Source organism: Dendrobium catenatum, unplaced genomic scaffold, assembly GCF_001605985.2.
Source record: "Dendrobium catenatum unplaced genomic scaffold, ASM160598v2 fragScaff_scaffold_142, whole genome shotgun sequence".
Lineage (NCBI taxonomy): Eukaryota > Viridiplantae > Streptophyta > Magnoliopsida > Asparagales > Orchidaceae > Dendrobium > Dendrobium catenatum.
In genome coordinates, this window is record NW_021318604.1 from 361,320 (window position 1) to 380,248 (window position 18,929).

At 36.5% G+C, this 18,929-nt stretch overlaps 1 protein-coding gene and 1 long non-coding RNA gene across 3 annotated transcripts in view; one reads left to right on the top strand and one right to left on the bottom strand.

The window, feature by feature from the left end:
- The first annotated feature begins 2,952 nt into the window (after positions 1-2,952).
- LOC110103967 (pyruvate, phosphate dikinase, chloroplastic) overlaps positions 2,953-18,929 on the top strand; it is a 41,874-nt gene continuing 25,897 nt past the window's right edge. For both annotated transcript variants that reach the window (XR_003703061.1, XM_020832874.2), the window contains exons 1-10: positions 2,953-3,150; positions 3,244-3,477; positions 3,555-3,692; positions 3,896-4,058; positions 14,144-14,379; positions 14,736-14,864; positions 15,031-15,210; positions 15,342-15,479; positions 17,356-17,520; positions 18,065-18,226. Coding sequence is in view for 1 of the 2 variants with exons in the window: in XM_020832874.2 (XP_020688533.1) it covers positions 3,067-3,150; positions 3,244-3,477; positions 3,555-3,692; positions 3,896-4,058; positions 14,144-14,379; positions 14,736-14,864; positions 15,031-15,210; positions 15,342-15,479; positions 17,356-17,520; positions 18,065-18,226 (1,629 nt within the window). In the remaining variant the exon portion in view is untranslated. The remainder of the gene's footprint in view (positions 3,151-3,243; positions 3,478-3,554; positions 3,693-3,895; positions 4,059-14,143; positions 14,380-14,735; positions 14,865-15,030; positions 15,211-15,341; positions 15,480-17,355; positions 17,521-18,064; positions 18,227-18,929) is intronic.
- On the bottom strand, positions 15,809-17,349 carry LOC114581191. Its single transcript, XR_003703068.1, has 2 exons — positions 16,611-17,349; positions 15,809-16,465 (listed from the first exon to the last, which is right to left on the bottom strand). It is a non-coding gene; the product is annotated as an uncharacterized LOC114581191 (long non-coding RNA).

Here is an 18,929-nt window from a genome sequence, read left to right on the forward strand (position 1 = left end):
TTGGTGTACTTTTCTTTTAGTTTTTCTAATTTATGTGTATTCTTTTGTATCCTGTGTGACTATTGTACATATAATTTTGGGACTCTAGATATAACATATAAATATTGATTATAGTAATGTGAATTATATTTTTTTTTTCTTGTTGTTAGAACTAAATAAAATTGGTTAGAAAATATTAGAAAGACTATTCTTTATTAGATCTAAATGAGAATTTGATTCTTAACAAGGCATAATGGAGAAAAGAATTTATGTAGCCGACTCCACATAGTGGGATAAAGGCTTGATGTTGTTGTTATTTTGTTATTGTTTATATTTCTTTAATGTAATTAATCAGTTATAGATATCAAATTAATATGATTGTAAATGACTATTGGCTGTTATTTGAAATAATAAAAAAATTAAATGAATGAAAAAAAGAAAAAAAAAAATAAATTATTTCACTTTAGATACCAAGGCGTGATAAACAATCATAGAGGTCGAATGGAAGATGCCTTCATCAGTGCAAATCTCTCCGATGGAATTGTAATTTTTCCTTCCTTTAATTTTTCAATAAAGAAATCTCAAATAATCTTCCTCCCTACTAATCCATTTAGGTTTCCCTCTTTAAATAATCTAAGAAGACTAAGTCGTGTAGGAAGAGGAGAGGGATTCTCCATTATCTACAACTTTTGCATTAAGCTCATGATTTAAGGAGTCTTCATTAAGGAGAATGTAACCATTTGCCTAAAGGGATTTTGACTCCTTAATTCTCATTAATAGGAAGTTAGAAGAAATCTACAAAGAATATTTAATAAACACATTTAACTTGTTCATCTTATGATATAGATAACATATAGAGTCTAGGATGGTGGAAGGGTTGCATAAGGTAGAATAAAGCAAATTCCATAAGAAGGGGATCTTGGGCTAGTAGTTTTTAAACAGGAGTATGTGCTTATGATTGGCAATATGGTGAGTGTGCACAATGATAGGTGAGTGGTCAGAACACATGGATCTCTTAACATTATAATAAACAATATGGAAGATGCCAAGACGCTCTTCATTGACAAGGGCACAATAAAGCTTAATATGAATTGGATAGTTATTTTTATTATTGGAACAAGTGAAAAAAAGGTATAGTGGAAGTAAATTCCTTTAAATAAGTGTTGTATATCATGTTGTTGAAGTCCCATAGGCTAGAATTAGGGGAAATATTGCTGCCGCTTTTTTCATTTGGTTTCTATAACAATTGAAGTCACCTAGAACAATCCAAGCGTTGGAGTATCTATTTATAAAATTTTGAAATTTTTTAGAGTATCCCAAAGTAATATTCTTTCAGATCTATTATTGAAAATATAAATCACAACTAGCATAAAAGTGATTGAATTAATTATCAAAAAGGGCTTCTCTATATGAAATGGAAGAAATTTCATCACAGAATTATCCCATTCGACCAAGATTCTACTGGGGAAGAGTAGTGGAAATTATAAACACTATCTTCCTAAGAAAAGAATTTGTGATTATGAAGAAACTATAGATTTGAAAGCTGAGCTTTTGAAATTTTGGCTTCATGAATATAAATTTATAGAGGATTGAGGAGTGGGAAAAACAAAGGTTAGGGTATGCGGATCCGGTGGGTTGATGTGAAGGACAAGTCACGGGGGTGAATTGAGCCAATAAGTAGCAATTTATGGAGAGAGGCAGTCGTGTGCCCGTTGAGGGGGTTGTTGAAGGACGAAGTGGAAGGCATAGGAGATTTCATGGCAGGTGGAAGTAAAAAATTATTGGCAAAGCTGGTGGAGAAGAGGGAAGATGTCGGTGCCTCAGGAAGAAGGAGGAGAAGAAGAAGGGGCATTAGGACATCCACCAATTATGTAGAAACTAAAATCTCCTTCAATTAAATATTAAGCCCATTTAAAATTCTTAACGTATGAGACTATCTCTATTATCATATAGAACTATAATGTACAAATTGTTTATTCATAAGTATTCATCACTTGAGATACTTTAAAATATGTAATAATTTACATTATTTTATTAAAATTTTCCACATAAATGCCTATGCTCTCTCTTCATTATGGAAAATTATTAGGTCCGGTCATCGGACGTAGAGATACATCCGAACTTCAATAAAATATTGACATGTGGAATGTACACGTGTCCGCGAAATTTTAAGTCAAGCGCGTCAAAAGTGTAGGTAAAGCGCAGTCAAAGCACAATTAAAGCGTAGTAAAAAAAACACAGTTAAATCGCAGCCCATGTATCAAATTTTAATTGAATATCCGGACCTATATCTACATCCGATGTCCGGACCTAATTATTCCCTTAATTGCCCGTTTAAATTCTTATCAATGCTTAAAAGCTTAAGTTATTGCAAATCTTTGCTATAACTAAAAACATTAGATGCCTTGATTCTATTAATTTTCGTAGATTCCTTCAAACACGATTCAATACCTACTATGAGCTTTTGACACGATTAATGTCACATTAAGAGACATAAATAAATAAAATAACGTGGCTAAATAACATACACTAATTTCTAATTTTAAAAATCATTTACCCAAACATTTATAATCAAGCAAGGCATGCGATATTTGTGGATGCCATCATCATCTTATCGCGTTTCATCGATAAAAAATTTGTATTTATTCGCTTGAAAAGACGTGCATCCCTATCAGAAATCATCTGAATTTTTTTTTTTATCAAAATATTCTTTTATATTTCAAAATAATATATGTTTTTAAATTTCAGCCTCCAAAATTATTCTGCTTTTGCTGTGCTTGCAATCATAATAAGAAACAGTTCCTGCCGCTGTGAACTCCTACCATTCCTATCTTATCCTAATTCCTAAGAGCCTATGTATATTTATTTATGAAAATATATGCATTAATCTACCAAATGACACGTGTGAGTGATCTGAGCAGATAAGATTATTTCAGATGTTTATATATCCCAGATATCACACAGTAGTACTACTTAGCCACCACATATAAAGGGCAAAAAAAAGAAGAAAATCATTCTCTCTTCTTTCTTTTAGTTTGAATTTCTCTCTTCTGTTGCTGTGCGCTTCAATACTTCCTGTGTAGTGTGATGGCTCTCTCAAACTCTAGTCGGCAGAGAGTATTTACCTTTGGCAAGGGGAAAACCGAAGGGAACAAAAGCATGAAAGCTTTGGTGAGACCTTCCAGCTGTTCAGCTAGCTGTAGCTATGGAAGATTAATTAGTTAAAAATTTTGCTTTTTATATTAAAATTATGATTTTGTGTAGTTGGGTGGCAAAGGAGCGAATTTGGCTGAGATGGCGAGCATCGGATTGTCTGTTCCTCCAGGCCTGACCATATCGACTGAAGCCTGCAAGGAGTATCAGGAGAACGGTCGTGAGCTTCCGGCGGGGCTTTGGGAGGAGATAATAGAGGGATTGGAATTTGTTGAGAAGCAGATTGGCGGATCTTTAGGAGATCCTTCTAAGCCTCTTCTGTTCTCTGTTCGATCTGGGGCTGAAGTACGTACGTCTGCGCTAATTAATATTCATATATTTGATAATGAATTAAATGTTTAATTTATTTCTGAATGAAATAGATATCAATGCCTGGGATGATGGATACAGTATTGAACTTAGGATTAAATGATGAAGTGGTGGTTGGATTGGCTTCGAAAAGTGGCGAGCGATTTGCTTATGACTCTTATCGCCGATTCCTTGACATGTTTGGAGATGTGGTAGAGTTGCTCAGACTTATCTCTACCAATTTCTTCATCTTCTTTGTTTGTTGCTTTTCAATTAGCGTTTTTTTAAGTCTGATTCTCATGAATTCTTATTATTTAATTATATAATATTTAAATCATTAAACACATTAAAAGTGTTATTAATATTTAAATTTTAAAATAAATCATACTTTTGTCACATACGTATATATATGTAGGTGATGGGCATTCCGCATTCACGATTTGAAGAGAAGCTTGAAGCGCTGAAGGCGTCGAAAGGAGTGAGCCAGGACACAGAGCTCTCTGCTTCCGATCTCAAGGATTTGGTTTCTGAATACAAAAAAGTTTATGTCGAGATCAAGGGGGAGCAATTCCCTGCAGGTATACGTGATCTTCTTTTGCCCTAAGTTTTCATGGATTCTGGCATCTATCTCTTTATCCCCAACTTATTTGGTTAAAAATTCATAGTTTATTAAAATACATTTCTACTTTAATCAACCAATAATGCTGAGCTCTTTCAGTAGTTTTCATAGAGTAAGAATGGCTTGAGACGTTTAGCATACATTAAATGATATATTAGGTTTCCCTTCCCCCTAGAATATGAGAAAACACTCGACTTAAATCATATGGATGGTAATCTTTTGGGAAATTTACTTGCGTGGGATCACTCGCTATTAGGATCTGTTTAGGAGATTTTGCCTTCAACGGTAACAACTATTCGCATTCCAATATTTACAATTGTTGGTACTCTAATAATTAATTATTTTTATTAGATTGTTTATAAATTAGGGGTTAGGGTTTTGTTATGAAGTTATCTTTCAAGATATGGGACCAAAAATCCACCTAAAAATACTTTCATAACAAACTTCCTAACAATCCCTCATAATTTTGTCATTAAATTATAACTTCTTTTTCACGCAACAAGCTTTATGAATATGAAAAGTCATATCCTATTTTGAACTCTCTATTAGAATAAATATCTTGACTTTTTAATAAATAGCTATTGTTTGTTTTTTGGATTGAACCTTGACTTCAAAAATTAATATATAACACTTAACTTGATTTCCAACTTTATAAAACTAAAATTAGGAGCTAATCTTGGCAATATTACAAGAAGTCATCAGTTATCAAGTTGAAGCGATGTCACTTCTATGTTCATACTAATAAAGATCTTTGATTCCTTTGACGTTAAGAGCCTTTTTACAAGCAACCACAGTAAGAGCTTTACTTCCTGCTCTTAATTTGTAAGTGGTCGTGGTAAATAGTTTGGAATAAGGAAACTAGCTCTTTACAAGCTCAAATCGACAAATTTTCTTTCCCATTGAACTTTAAAATTAGTTTTTATTAATTTAAAGTTTGGTTAACATTTCTAGTGGCTGTTTTTGTGGATTTAATCATCATTTTAGTTATTATACTTAAAAAATATATTAAAAGTCATTTTGTAAGGCATCAATTCGATTATTTCTTGATCTCACTAAATTATGATTTTTGCATCAATTGAGATTGATTCTAAAATATACTTATATATTAGGATATATCTAGGTTTACCATTATACATGACAACGAGTACATCATCAAAAAATCAACTTGATCCGGCACGGCTCGAATTTTGAGGCATATTTGAATTGAAAACTTCAAAATTAAATTCAAAACCATCTAATCTTTAATTTCAGCAAAATTATAGTCGAATTGAACATCTTGACGAGAGGAACCCAACAACACAAAAGATGTTCCAATTCGAACCTGAATGAGCCCAAATCAAGGGTTTGAAGTGTAATTGAAAGCTTCAGGTTATAATTAGATTAGGGGTGTCAAAACGGGTCAATGGGTGGATTCAAATTTGACTAAAAATTAACCTGACCCCAATCTAGTCAACTTGAACCCGACCCGTTTAATAAACGGGTAAAAAACTTAAACCTAATCGGACCCATTTTAATTAAAAAAAGTATTTTTATTATCTTATTAATCATAGAATTTCGGTTGATTAAAAATAAGAAGATTTTACCAATAAATAAAAGAATTTAAGAAAAAAAATTAAATGTGTTATTTAGGGTCAAAATCAGATTGGCAGACCAACCTAAACCCATATTTTTTGGGTCTACTTCTGGTCGGGTTATTTTTTGGCACCCCTAAATAAGCTGACCAAATCATTTTCAAATTTGGCATAATTATGATCAAATTAGGTGGCTTGATGTGACGAATTCAATAGGCCCAAGATTGTTTAATTCTAACATCATTAAAGCACTTAAATGTTGCAGGAATTTTTTATGATCAATGGAATCAATATAGGTTGTTTGATGGAGTGTTTTGAATTTTTTTTATATTTATGGGAATGACACTCTCAAAAATATATAAATTGACCCACACTCTCTACATGAAGGGAGAGTTGGAATTGGAAGCTTAAACCCTTAGACGAGTATTTAAGAGAGTTCTAAGGCTCTAAATGTCCCAGAACACCACCAGAGTACCATCATTGAGCCTTCATTGACCAATTAATACAATCACTCCAACCTCTGTCGCCTGCCTATTATTATCCTGGACCACTATCGCCTGACTATAGTCCTTGGACCACCGTTGTTCCACTACAAACCTCATCTTACTAGAGTCTTCTGACCACCACTGCCCGATGATGGACCTTCCAACCTCAGTCGTCATCGACTACAGTCCTTTCGATCATTATCGCCCACTAAGTCATCGTACTACCGTCATTCGATTATGGTACTTAAACTATTGTCACACTATTATGGTCCTTTCGACTTCCACCGCTGCCGACTACGATCATTTCAACCTCAAACGCCTGTCGATGCGTCGACTATGATCCTTTCGATCTTCATCGCCTGTCGGCAATGTTTAAAATTGCGTATTCGGGTATTGAGGCGTTTTTCATTTGTGAGGCGAGGCGTAAGCCTCAAGGCGTTTTGATGCGTAAGCCTCAAAATCAAAAGATTGCGTAAACATAAAATGATAAATTTTTTATATACTAATGAGTGAATAATATAAAACATAAAAAAGCATAAAATATGAAGTGAAATCAAAATATCTCAATAATAAGATAACATGAAATATAGTTCAACTCAAAATTCAATCTTTCTCAAATTCCAGTATTCTTTTCATTAATATATAATTCCAATTTCAAAAAATAAATAGCAATGACATATCACATAAGAACCCATAAGTCATCAGCACTGTCATCACTAAGGGGGTTCTTCATTTGAATCATCATTATGGTGAACTGCTCTCTCCCCTTCCTCCTTTCCTATAGAGTCCAATGTCGAGCATTTACTTCAAGATTTATGTAAGTTTTAATATATATAGCGTGAGGCGTAAGCCTCATGCCAGTGAGGCGAGGCGGGCCTCAACCAAATTGAGGTGCAAGCCACATAAAAAAACTCAATGCGTAAGCATCGAGGTGTTTTTTTACTGGAATTGCGCAAAGACGGGCCTCAAGGCGAGCCTCATATTGCGCAATTTTAAATCATGCCTGCCGGCTATAGTCCTTGGACCACCGTTGTATAACTACAGTCCTCAGACCACTGTCTCTTGTCTGTAATACTCGGACCATTGTCGCTCAACTATAGTTCTCCAACCTTCATTACCTACTAACTACAGTCCCTCAACTAACATCACATGGCTACAATCATTACAACCATTGTTGCCCTATAATGACCCTTCGACCGCTATATAAGCCTCAGACTTACAATCTTTTGACTAGTGATGCCAGGCTAATCTAACACCTACTAACTTCATCACCTATCATAACCAATAATGCTGACGTAGGCAGTCACTTATAAGATCTGAGCATGCTGTCAACATCAAATTTGACTATCAACTTAAGCACTAAGATTTTATGTTTGATGCTGGGGAGTACAACCAAAACAACGAGAAAATGACTTATTAAAGATGCCTCCCCAGCCATGGGGTTCTTCCAACTTCAACCAAATCATATATTCTATATCAACGCCTTCCCTTGAGGAGGGACATCATATATGATAGATGACAAGCACTAGTGAAATCATTTTAACTAAACCAAACCCTATTATTTTTCACTTTCACAAGTTTTTCATGTAAAAAATCTGGTGACTCTTACAATTCTTGCATTCTCTCTATTGCCACATTTGTTCTAGCACGCAACTACAATATATGCTATATACATGTGGGCTCCGAAAATTTGGCCCCGGCCTCCGCTCGCTTTTCTTTTTATTCGGCGAGAGAGTTTTAATTGAATAAGTTTCGAGATAAATTTTGGAAGGCAGATGGGTTTGTAGATAAGACACTACCCAGAGATTTCACCCTCATTTTGCGAGGACTTTATGATCTGAGTTCTGGTTTCCTATAGGCGCAAGCCCCTATAATTAATTACCCCTCCCAATCATGAGAGAGAACTTTCGATTAAGGCTAGTCGTCAATCTGATACGTAGATAATACGTGTTATCTGGCATATAGTAGCAGCATGGGCTTTGGATTTAGGAATTGTGAGGATTGAAAGATTTGAAGATTTGATATTTAAGATTGAAAATTGCTCCGTTTTGCACTTAAAGCGGATGGTGGGGGAATGGATGATAGACCTGATCAAGTTCGCATGGTTCCGTCGTCCCAGGCCATCATGGTCCCTTCGTCCCAGGCCATCATGGTCCCTGGTCTACTTAGTCAGAGGAGGTAGTCGACCCAACCTGACAGAAGGATCCTTGTCGACAGCCATGAGTTACTTTGTCCAAGGGTATCTTGTAGACCTGGGGTGAATATTTATCTAAGGGGACAAATTTGTATCCATCTTAGCTAACAGAGGGCTTTGTGCCCTATCGATCATATCCTATTGATTCATATCTCAAGGATTTAATGCTAATAAGGAATGTATTGGCTCTGGCCATAACCGGTATTTCGTTGTGCCATTTGGCGGCAAAACCACTCGGTTCAGAGGGCCCCGGGTCATAACCGTTTATCCTGCGGTGCCATTTGACGGCAAAATCGTCGGTTAGAGGACACGTACCACGTCCTTATTGACAGAAGATTGTTTGAGAATGGATCCTAGTGATATTTCGACTAGGCATTTGGCTTTATATGAGCTTAAGTAAATTTTAATTTGTCCACCCGGCAAACTGTTACGGAGGGTGGATGAGTTTTGCTTTAAGTGATCGACGGATTGAATTTTAATTTTAAATATCTGGAATTGGAATTTGTGGGATTTTGGATTTTTTTTTGGATTTTTGTGGAATTTGGGGTAGCATTTGAAAATATTTGGAATGGACCACTCCGGTTGAGATTTACATTTAACACGGCCATCATCGGGGTGTTTGAGGTCATTTCCATTCTTTGATTGAACCTTGTTGACCCTATCAACTTACCGATAGGGGATCGGGTTTCATAGACTTTGTACGCTTGTTTGTGAATTTTGTTTGTTAAAGGCCTTGAAGGCCTAATATGAATGTATAATATAAATATTCCGGTCGATATCATGACCGCATATTTATCTTATGGCTCAAACCCTGTCTATTCCTATTTACCTGCTTAGGAGGTCGGGTTTCGTAGGTTTCGTGCCTTTTGTTAGTGAATTCTATTGCTTTTAGGCTTTGAAGGCCTAATATGAATGCATTAAAATAAATACACCGGTCGCCACAACCATGTATTTATTTCATGGTTCGAACCCTGTCAATTCATATTAATCCGTATAGAATGATCGAGTTCGAACTTGAATTCACTTATCAGCCCGCTCTTTATTCCTAGACGTCACGTGTGTACCAATAACACGCTCATTGGGGCCCATGCGGGTGTTTGGGGGGCATTTTATAATTATTTGTTGAACCTTGTCGACTCCTATTATTTGCTTAGGAGGATCGGGTTCAAATTTATTGACCCGCGCAGCATTCCTAGACGTCACGTGTGTACTAATAACATGCACACTGGGGCCCATGCGGGTCGAGATTATATTTTCCCATTTAGTGTACCTATGTGTATACAATGTACGGTGCACATGGGGTACTTTGAAGGTACTTGTAGACGCCTTCTATATGCTTGTATGAGTGTTGCAGATCCGGTGGCGGTGTATTGTAGATTGTAGACGCCTTCTGTCTGTTTGTATAAATATTGCAGATCCGGTGGTTGTGTATTGTAGATTGTAGACGCCTTCTGTCTGCTTGTATAAATGTTGCAGATCCAGGGGCGTAACATTTGGTGCGGTGAGGGACCTTATCACCTTGATGTTGACTCCCCTCTTTCTCATTCACTGGGGGTGGAACTTTCTGGACTTTGGAGTCAATGAACACTGATTTGGAAAGAACTCTTTTTTAAAATCTTCAGTGTAGTGGACTTGATATTTCTGATATTTGTGGATGCCAGAGTTATTTTCCTTCCTGAGTACAGGATCGAGAAGGAATTTTGGAACATCAGGAAGTTTAGTTCGAATTTGTTCAAACATCTCCTCCATTCTGTCTTGGGGTGTTCTTTTTCGTATATCGAGTTGTCCTTGTACTCGAAATACTTATAGATCTTAATCACCGTTGTCATGGGTGATATCCGTACTTGTGCCCACTGTGGTTCATTGCACCTACGATGTATCCACTGTTGTTATCCAAAAACAGTTTGTACTTATTTGTAGGGACCCGTGGTATCTGATACGACCTCCTAGAAGTATTCGTAGGAGAGCCATTATTTTTTTGTCATCGAATCCACCATTCACCAATCTCAGGTGGTTTGGTGATTGCACTTGCTTGTAGAGGACGATCCTCTGCTACTGAATGCGGGTATTGCCATCTCAATCTACAGGCAATTGTAGGGACTATCGCAGGAGGTTTGAACAGTGCATATAGGAGGGATACCCATGCATTTCCTTCTTGCAACACGATCTCGTAGAGACTTTTGTAAGAGTCCACTGCATTCTTTATTTGCATGCATTGAGGTCTTGCAATTTGAGTTTCCTCGTGTGTGATCCAAGTTTGTTCTTTGTATGTGTTTGAGCCCAAGTTCAGTTTCACTCACACTTGAATTCATCAAGTTTACAAGTCCTAATCAATGTCGTATAGCCCGAGTTTAAGTGCGAGTTCAAGTAATCTGGTATATTCAATTACATATTCAAATTGATTTGAGCTCAATCCTAGCTTGATTTTATTTCATTTGGTTTAGACCTTTATTAATCATCTTGAGTTTTGTTCAGGTCCTCTGCTCATGTTCAATCAAGTTCAAAAGTCCATAAGTCCTCAATTCATGTTCATTTGAGTCCCAATGCTTGTTCTTTTTGAGTTCAAACAGGTCCGAGTATAGTAACATTTCACCTGAAATTTCAGCAGCCTCCCGGCGTCTCCCCCATTTAAGGGAAAACTACGGAAAATTGGGCATTTTCCACCACGTGCAACAAAGGCGTGCATGGTGGGTGCCCTCTTTCGAGGACACCACGGCCGTGATCTTTCTTCCCACCACGCACAACAAAGGCGTGCATGGGGTCTTTGACGGTACCTATTACAAGAAAAGAGAAGTTTGTTTTTCCCTCGCTCGGGGGTACTTATGAATTGTTCCGGCCACGCTAAGAAAAGAGTGCACCAGGCTCACCTGGCCTCGTCGTCTGCGTCGCACCAGGTTACCTCCTACCACGCTCAACAAAGGCGTGCATAAGTGGTTTGCCGGCTCGACACGCATGTCGAGGCAGGAGGGAGAGGGGTCGCTCTCTTATCTCTTCATAGGTATCGCACCGGGTTCCCTTTTATCACGCTTAACAAAGGCGTGCATAGGTGGTTTGCCGGCTCGACACGCAAGTCGAGGCAGGAGGGCGAGGGGTCGCTCACTTACCTCATCGTGGGTGTCGCGCCGGATTCCCTCCTACCACGCTCAACAATGGCGTGCATAGGTGGTACGCTGACCCGACATGCTTTTCGAGGTAAGAGAGGGAGAGAAGCATTTATTATTATTATTTTTACTTAATTAATTAATTATATAGAGTATTTCCCCAAGGTGAACTTCTCGTTATTAAATGACGGATTGTTGTAATAGCTTTTAGTGTTGCTACTATTTTTGGTTGTCTGAAGATTTTGGCTAATCTACATACTTCTTCACCTAAGCTAGTTGATAACTACGAAATTTTGAATGATTTTCTTGCTATCTCAATAAGATATTAATTGAAATTACGTTGTCATTCACTTTTAATTCTCTTAAGAAGCTCCTTCGCATGTTCGTTCTACATCAATTTGGCTATCAACTTAAGCACTAGGATTTTATGTTTGATGCTGGGGAGTACAACCAAAACAACGAGCAAATGACTTATTAAAGATGCTTCCCCAGCCATGGGGTTCTTCCAACTTCAACCAAATCATATATTCTATATCAACGCCTTCCCTCGAGGAGGGACATAACATATGATAGATGACAAGCACTAGTGAAATCATTTTAACTAGGCCAAACCCTATTATTTTTCCCTTTCACAAGTTTTTCATGCAAAAAATCCGGTGTCTCTTACAATTCTTGCATTCTCTCTACTGCCACATTTGTTCCAGCACTCTAACTACAACATATGCTATATACATTATAGTCTCATTGCTATAGTGCAAATTAAGGGTTAGTGTGTGGTCATTGTTGTCAAAAAATTGTCTTTTTATATGGTTAGAGATTGACGAGAGGAATAATTTGAGGGGAAGAAATGGAAAAGAGTGTACGTTGGATTGGAAGACTTGCTTCTTTGTTAATGATCTCTCTTACAGATCAAGAGATGTCCAAAATGAATTAATTATTTTTTATGGATCCAAAAAGATCCTCTCGGCTACTATTTTTTAGATATTTATAGGCCTCATCAAAACTCACCTCTTGTGTAGATGAGATACAATTTGGATATTTCTAGTTAGGAGTTTGCTACACTTTATTAGACTGATTGAAATTATTAGAACATATCCGATTAGAAAGGCTACATTTTCAAAATCAATTCATCAGAGGCAAGCAAAATGATATAGGGCATCACCATCATCCAAAGATTAGTTTTCATGTATCTACGACATATATGGGTCTATATTTTTGGATCCTTAAGTTTTTTTTAGTCTTTTAGTCATGTTATATGTTTGCTTAATGTTATATGTAAAGTTGGCAAACTAAAAAAATAAGAGGATTCACTCCACAATTATAACTATGAAGCCCTTCAACTCAAAAAAATAAGCAACATCACTCTTTTCATAGTAACCTTTTTGGCCAAAGAAGATCAAAATAGCCCTCAAGCAGGGAGAGCCCCCTCATCTTAAATACTATTGCTTAGGAGGAAATGACATAAAGTGGAACCATGATTTAAGTGGCTCTTCTATGATTGGGCTTGACAAATCAGCTAACCCAGTCTATGGTTTGACCAAGGAGGTAAAGGAACTGTTAGACAAACCCAAAAAAGGGCTAACCAAGCTGGTATCCCAGGATCATTCTGATAAGAAACACTTGCAGATCTCAAGTATTTTCTATCAATCTTCGGAAAATAGCGAAAATTCTCCACAAAAATCCGCACAAAACCATGAAAACAATACATAATTTGTATTATTTGATGAAAGGGAAATGGAAAATAGCAAGATACCATTGATCCTCTATTCGAGAGGAGAATCGATCTCTCCAAAATCTCTAGACGTCGCTAGAGCCCAAAAGAAAACCTAAATATAAGAGATCTCAAATTTCAGCCAAATTCAAGATGCCCTAACCCTAGGAAAACAAACTATTTAATACATACAAATCAAAAGGAAATTCTTAAACAGTCCCTACATTCAAATTTCCCTCCTAACTCCCTCAAAAATCCTTCATAAACAGCTCACGTACGCCCGGGCGTGCATTTGGCGCGTACAGGAGGCTGACATTTCCGCCTCTATTCGCGTAAGCCGGTCCTGTTTGACCGGCTGGAAAGGTCTAACACATTCCACATATGTGATCTTTCTTGACGATCTTGGCATCAACTACATGGTAATACATGCATCCTTTATTTAGCATGTGTTCAGGAGACATTCTAATGTTTATAGCTGTCGGCAATACAACCATCACATCTATTGGCGTGCCATTAAAATAAATAAAAAGTATTCTCATATTAGTTAAAACTAGTTCCAAAATTTTATAGATCCTATTTGTAGAGGCCCATATGCTTAACTTTCAACATAGCTCCTATCCATTTTGATCTATATTGCACGGTTCCTCAATATAAAACCTGTTAAGAAGTTACTGTATATTGAACTAGAGATCACACCTAAAAATACTTTCAACCAACCTCCTAACAGAAATTAGGTAAGATATAAATGTTGGATTCTATTTTCTGACATTTGACTGTAACAGCTGGAAACAAAATTACGGTGCTTATTTTTCTTTCATTAAGATGAGTTGAAATTTTAATTTCATGTAACAGTATGTATAATGTGGATAAGTAATCCTTAGTTGTTGTGGATTGGAATGTCTGAAGAATAAATAATTAAATAATCCAACGGGGCATGAGTTTGTTTGGTATAAGATGTGTGATTTCTGGCATTGTTTTGCAGATCCAAAGAAGCAGTTGCATTTTGCGGTTTTAGCGGTGTTTGATTCATGGGACAGCCCAAGAGCTGTCAAATATCGGAGCATCAACAATATCAAAGGATTGAAAGGAACTGCCGTCAATATCCAATGCATGGTTTTTGGAAATATGGGCGACACTTCTGGTACTGGTGTGCTTTTCACAAGGAATCCAAGCACAGGGGAGAATAAGCTTTACGGAGAGTTTCTCATCAATGCTCAGGTTTGGTGCTATTTGTACTTGTAGATTCTATACTTTTTAAAGAAGCAAAAGAAAGGCATCCACTTCAGAAGTTATCTTTTGACTTTGGAAGAGATTCGTAGCCATTATTTGTGTCTTGCATTTAGAGGTTGTTTTCATAACTCGAATCTAAGGTCTCCAGGATGGCTACCTAATCGCTGCTCTCCAGAGTAAAAATTAGATATTTCAAGCTCCTGCTGCTAAATATAACTCCTATTATTATGTATCATATTCAAGTTTTCATAATTGGTTCCTTTTTTGTATTATTATTTATATTTCAGCATCTACCGCAGGTGGTGTCTTTTATTTACTCTAGGAAATTTGTGGTCATGTAACAGGGAGAGGATGTAGTTGCAGGAATTAGGACACCAGAGGATTTGGACACCATGAAACTCCGAATGCCAGAAGCCTACAATGAACTTGTAGAGAATTGTAGCATTCTAGAGAGGCATTATAAAGATATGATGGTAAGAAATTTTTCATACATACGCAACTGGTCAATTTTGTTCTCTTCTCACATGTGAAGCACTTTTGATACTTTTCATTTTGGGAATATTTTTTCTTCTGGGAAAGAAATGCTAAAAGAATAAATAATGATAGTTTAACTAACTTTTTTTTTTTTGCACACAACAGGACATTGAATTCACTGTTCAAGAAAATAGGCTGTGGATGTTGCAGTGTCGAATTGGGAAGCGTACTGGCAAAGGCGCTGTGAAAATTGCTGTGGATATGGTTAAGGAAGGCCTTGTTGATATTAACTCTGCTATCAAGATGGTGGAACCAGGCCATCTAGATCAACTTCTCCATCCACAGGTATGCTGAAAAGAAGGGTAGCCATTCCATTGAATTCTTATGGAGTTAGAATTTCCATCTTCACTGTTGCAATCTGTTACAGAGGCATTCAAGTGTAAGCATTGCTTTTGCTCATCTTTTTATTCTCACAGTTTGAAAATCCATCAGCATACAAGGACCAAGTCATTGCTACTGGCTTGCCTGCATCACCTGGTGCTGCAGTTGGTCAAGTTGTATTTACTGCTGAAGATGCTGAGACATGGCATGCACAGGGGAAGAGTGCCATTCTGGTAAATCATTCATCCCGAAGGGTCTCAATATCGATGCAATTCCAGTATCTTCTAAACCCTGCTTTCCAAGGCATGCGTCTAGCTGGCCTGTGTGTATGCTTAGGATACAACGAGGCGCTTGTATATTGCTTCCTGATAATATTTTATTACATTATGACTATACCTTATCCTTATATTTGCATTGTTAATGTTAATTTTTTGCCAGATTTACTTTTAAAAAAGGTTAAGGCTGTTGTTATATGGCACTTGACGAAAGCATCACGAAAGATTTTTATATTTAGTAGAACAATAACGATACATGTAGCCAAGGCCATTTTAGCCATTGTTTCTTTCACTTTTTATTTTCCTGTATTTTTCATTTTTATGACAGTAACATTTTTATGTTATAAAAGTAATGGAATAACAAACAGTCCTTTCCCTGGGATATTCTTAAAATTTGCTTTGTGCAATGAAAATACTAAAGAAATGATTATACACTGTGTAATGACTTCATTATGCTATAAAAGCAAATTGGAAGTTGGTAACTGAAATAATATTTTGAAACCTGTGAAATCATGCCCCTAGAGCATCCAATGTCAACTTGGATAGTTGTGCGGAAAGAGTTGTGCTGATTAGGTTTAACTCCTAATTCTGCACACACTAAGAACAAATTCAAAGTGAGGATTGATTAAGTCGATGCTAGTAGTTGTGATAAGCCGAATGATAATCATGATGAGTAGTTGAGTAACCCGTAGGATGTCTCTTGAAACTTTGTAAACTTGGGGTCTTTGTTTTTAGAATATTAAGCAAGTTATTTCAGTCAAACCTATTAGTTGCACTTATTTTCTGCTTTAAAACAGAAAAGTGAGCAACGTTACTACAGAACAAGTTTTCTCATATTTCTGTATTAATGTGAAGGCTCATTTAGTTGCTTGAAGTTAGAAATCATGTTTGACGGACAATGCTATTTATTAAACCAATATTTGATTGGTTCAAATTCTACAAACCTGTGGGCTCCGAAAATTCGGCCCCGGCCTCCGCTCGCTTTTCTTTTTCGGCGAGGGAGTTTTAACTGAATATGTTCCGAGGTAAATTTTGGAAGACAGATGGGTTTGTAGATAAGACACTACCCAGAGATTTGGTCAACAAAACCTTCCCAAAGTTCCCTCTAAAGTGAGAGATCATTTTAGCACTAAAAATGCATGAAAATGAAGTCATGTTTCTTAAATCATATTTTCTAATAACAAACAACAAAATGAGTTGCACTGGAGCTTCCTATCATTATTTCCTTCTTGAAATATTTGAAATTCCTTTAAAATCATCTCTTTGCTACGTTCATAACGTCCGTCTTTTAGGCATTTTTATTTTTGAATTTCAAAATTAAGAAAAAACAACTCTTGGTATTACTTGTGATATTTATAAATATGCTCCATCTTTTTTCATGATATCAAAACAGCAGCTAGCAGATGAATAGATACAAGTCTACTACGTACGGTACATTTCCTGACTTTGTAAACTGTTCTACTTATGTAATATTTTAATTTATTTGATGTTTAGATTTGTTATTCTTCACTGGAAAATCTGACATTTTCAGTGGCGAAATAAGCAAATTTTCTTCTTCCCGTAGACTTCCTAAAATCTTGCTAACTCGTTAAAGCTTATGTTTGAAAATCTTATGTATGTTTTTGACGGTTTTCACATGAAATAAGTTACGACCGGAAATATATCAAGTACCGTATGTGTTAAATCATGCAAATGAACCTTGGGCCACATTAATAGTTAGATTAAGCTCACCATGAACCACTAATGAGTTATATTTAAGCCTTAGGACCCTTTACCGAATACAAGTAGGCTTGTATTGCTTTCTGAATTTGATTATTTGTTTTCATCTCTTAAGGTACGGACAGAAACCAGTCCAGAGGATGTTGGGGGCATGCATGCAGCTGCTGGAATTCTGACTGCCAGAGGTGGCATGACTTCTCATGCGGCTGTTGTGGCTCGCGGGTGGGGGAAATGTTGTATATCCGGCTGCTCTGATATTCGTATCAGTGAATCACAGAAGGTAATATGGCTTGTTTCCCCTTATATAAACGTGTTTTAGATTTTTTAGTGGCCATATATTGAATTTCAACTGAAAAAGTAAGAGAAAAGCAATCATCCTTCACACACACACAAATAAAGGCGCATCCGTTGCATTAAGTTTCCGCCAATGCGAGCTTTGGGTAGGGGGTGATGCATACTGCCTTACCCTTGCTTTGCTAAGATACTATTTTCAGGACAGGCAACTTAGCAACTTCTCCAAGCTTAACCTTTAAAGATTGGAAACAAGTATTGCGTTGACAATGGATTCAAACCTGCGCAGGCTCAAATCCTATTGTCGGTGAAGGTTTTGTTTTAAAATTTGTAGAGGGTGGATCAATTGTGCGCTTCCAAAATGATAGTTCATTTTCATTGTCATGACACATTGATTTTCTTTTTTTTCCTGTCTTTAATTTAAAAATACGTGCATCTTCTCTAGTTTGCATCTTGATAGTTGAATTACGCATCTTTTATAATTCATGATGGTTTATTAAGCTTTGGTTTCTTATTTTTCATGTGCCTCTTAGATTATTGCTGTTGGAGACAAGGTGATACACGAAGGTGACTGGCTTTCTCTAAACGGATCAACTGGAGAGGTAGTGTTGGGAAAGCAACCATTAGCTCCACCAGCTCTCAGTGGAGATTTAGGAACATTCATGTCTTGGGTTGATGAGAAGAGGAAACTTAAGGTACAGCGAACTTTTGTAATAGCATATAATCTATTTGATTAAATTGATCTTGAACAATTCTTTCTAGGATGATCTATTCCTAGCAAAACTTAATTTTTCCTTAATCCTCAAGTTAGTGAAGCTAAAGCTTAGAGACAGGGATGTATAAGGGTCATATAATTCAATTTGGCCGATACAGAAAACACTGCAGGCTTTTATCTGCTCCAAAAAATCTAAACTGACCAAGAGAATTTGATCTGGAGCTGGTCATGGACCAAATATTACGGCTAGCATTGGCTCAATTTTCAAGTCTATTTGATTAAATAAAACTATTTAAATTAATAAATTGATTAAGATATGACAAAGTGATTTTGTGTAAAATGTATGAATTTACTGCATAAAACGAAAGCAGAGCATTGCATAGCATAAGGTGCAGTGCTTTTATAATTTCTTTCATCTGTTGGCTCAATGATGTAGAACATTATAGTTATATTAGAACATGGGTCTAGTTTACCTTTTTGTTTTCTAGAATATTCTATTGCCATTATATATGCGAATAATGGTGCAAGGAGGGAGATAGAAAAATATACATTATCTTTTGAATTATTTGGGTTATTCTCTGTTGTTCTTTGGTTTGTTCTTCTAGCAGATCATTTCTTCTGATGATCCACAACATCAATTGATATCAGAGCCTGTAGCTTGTTGTGGGCTCCAAAAATTCGTC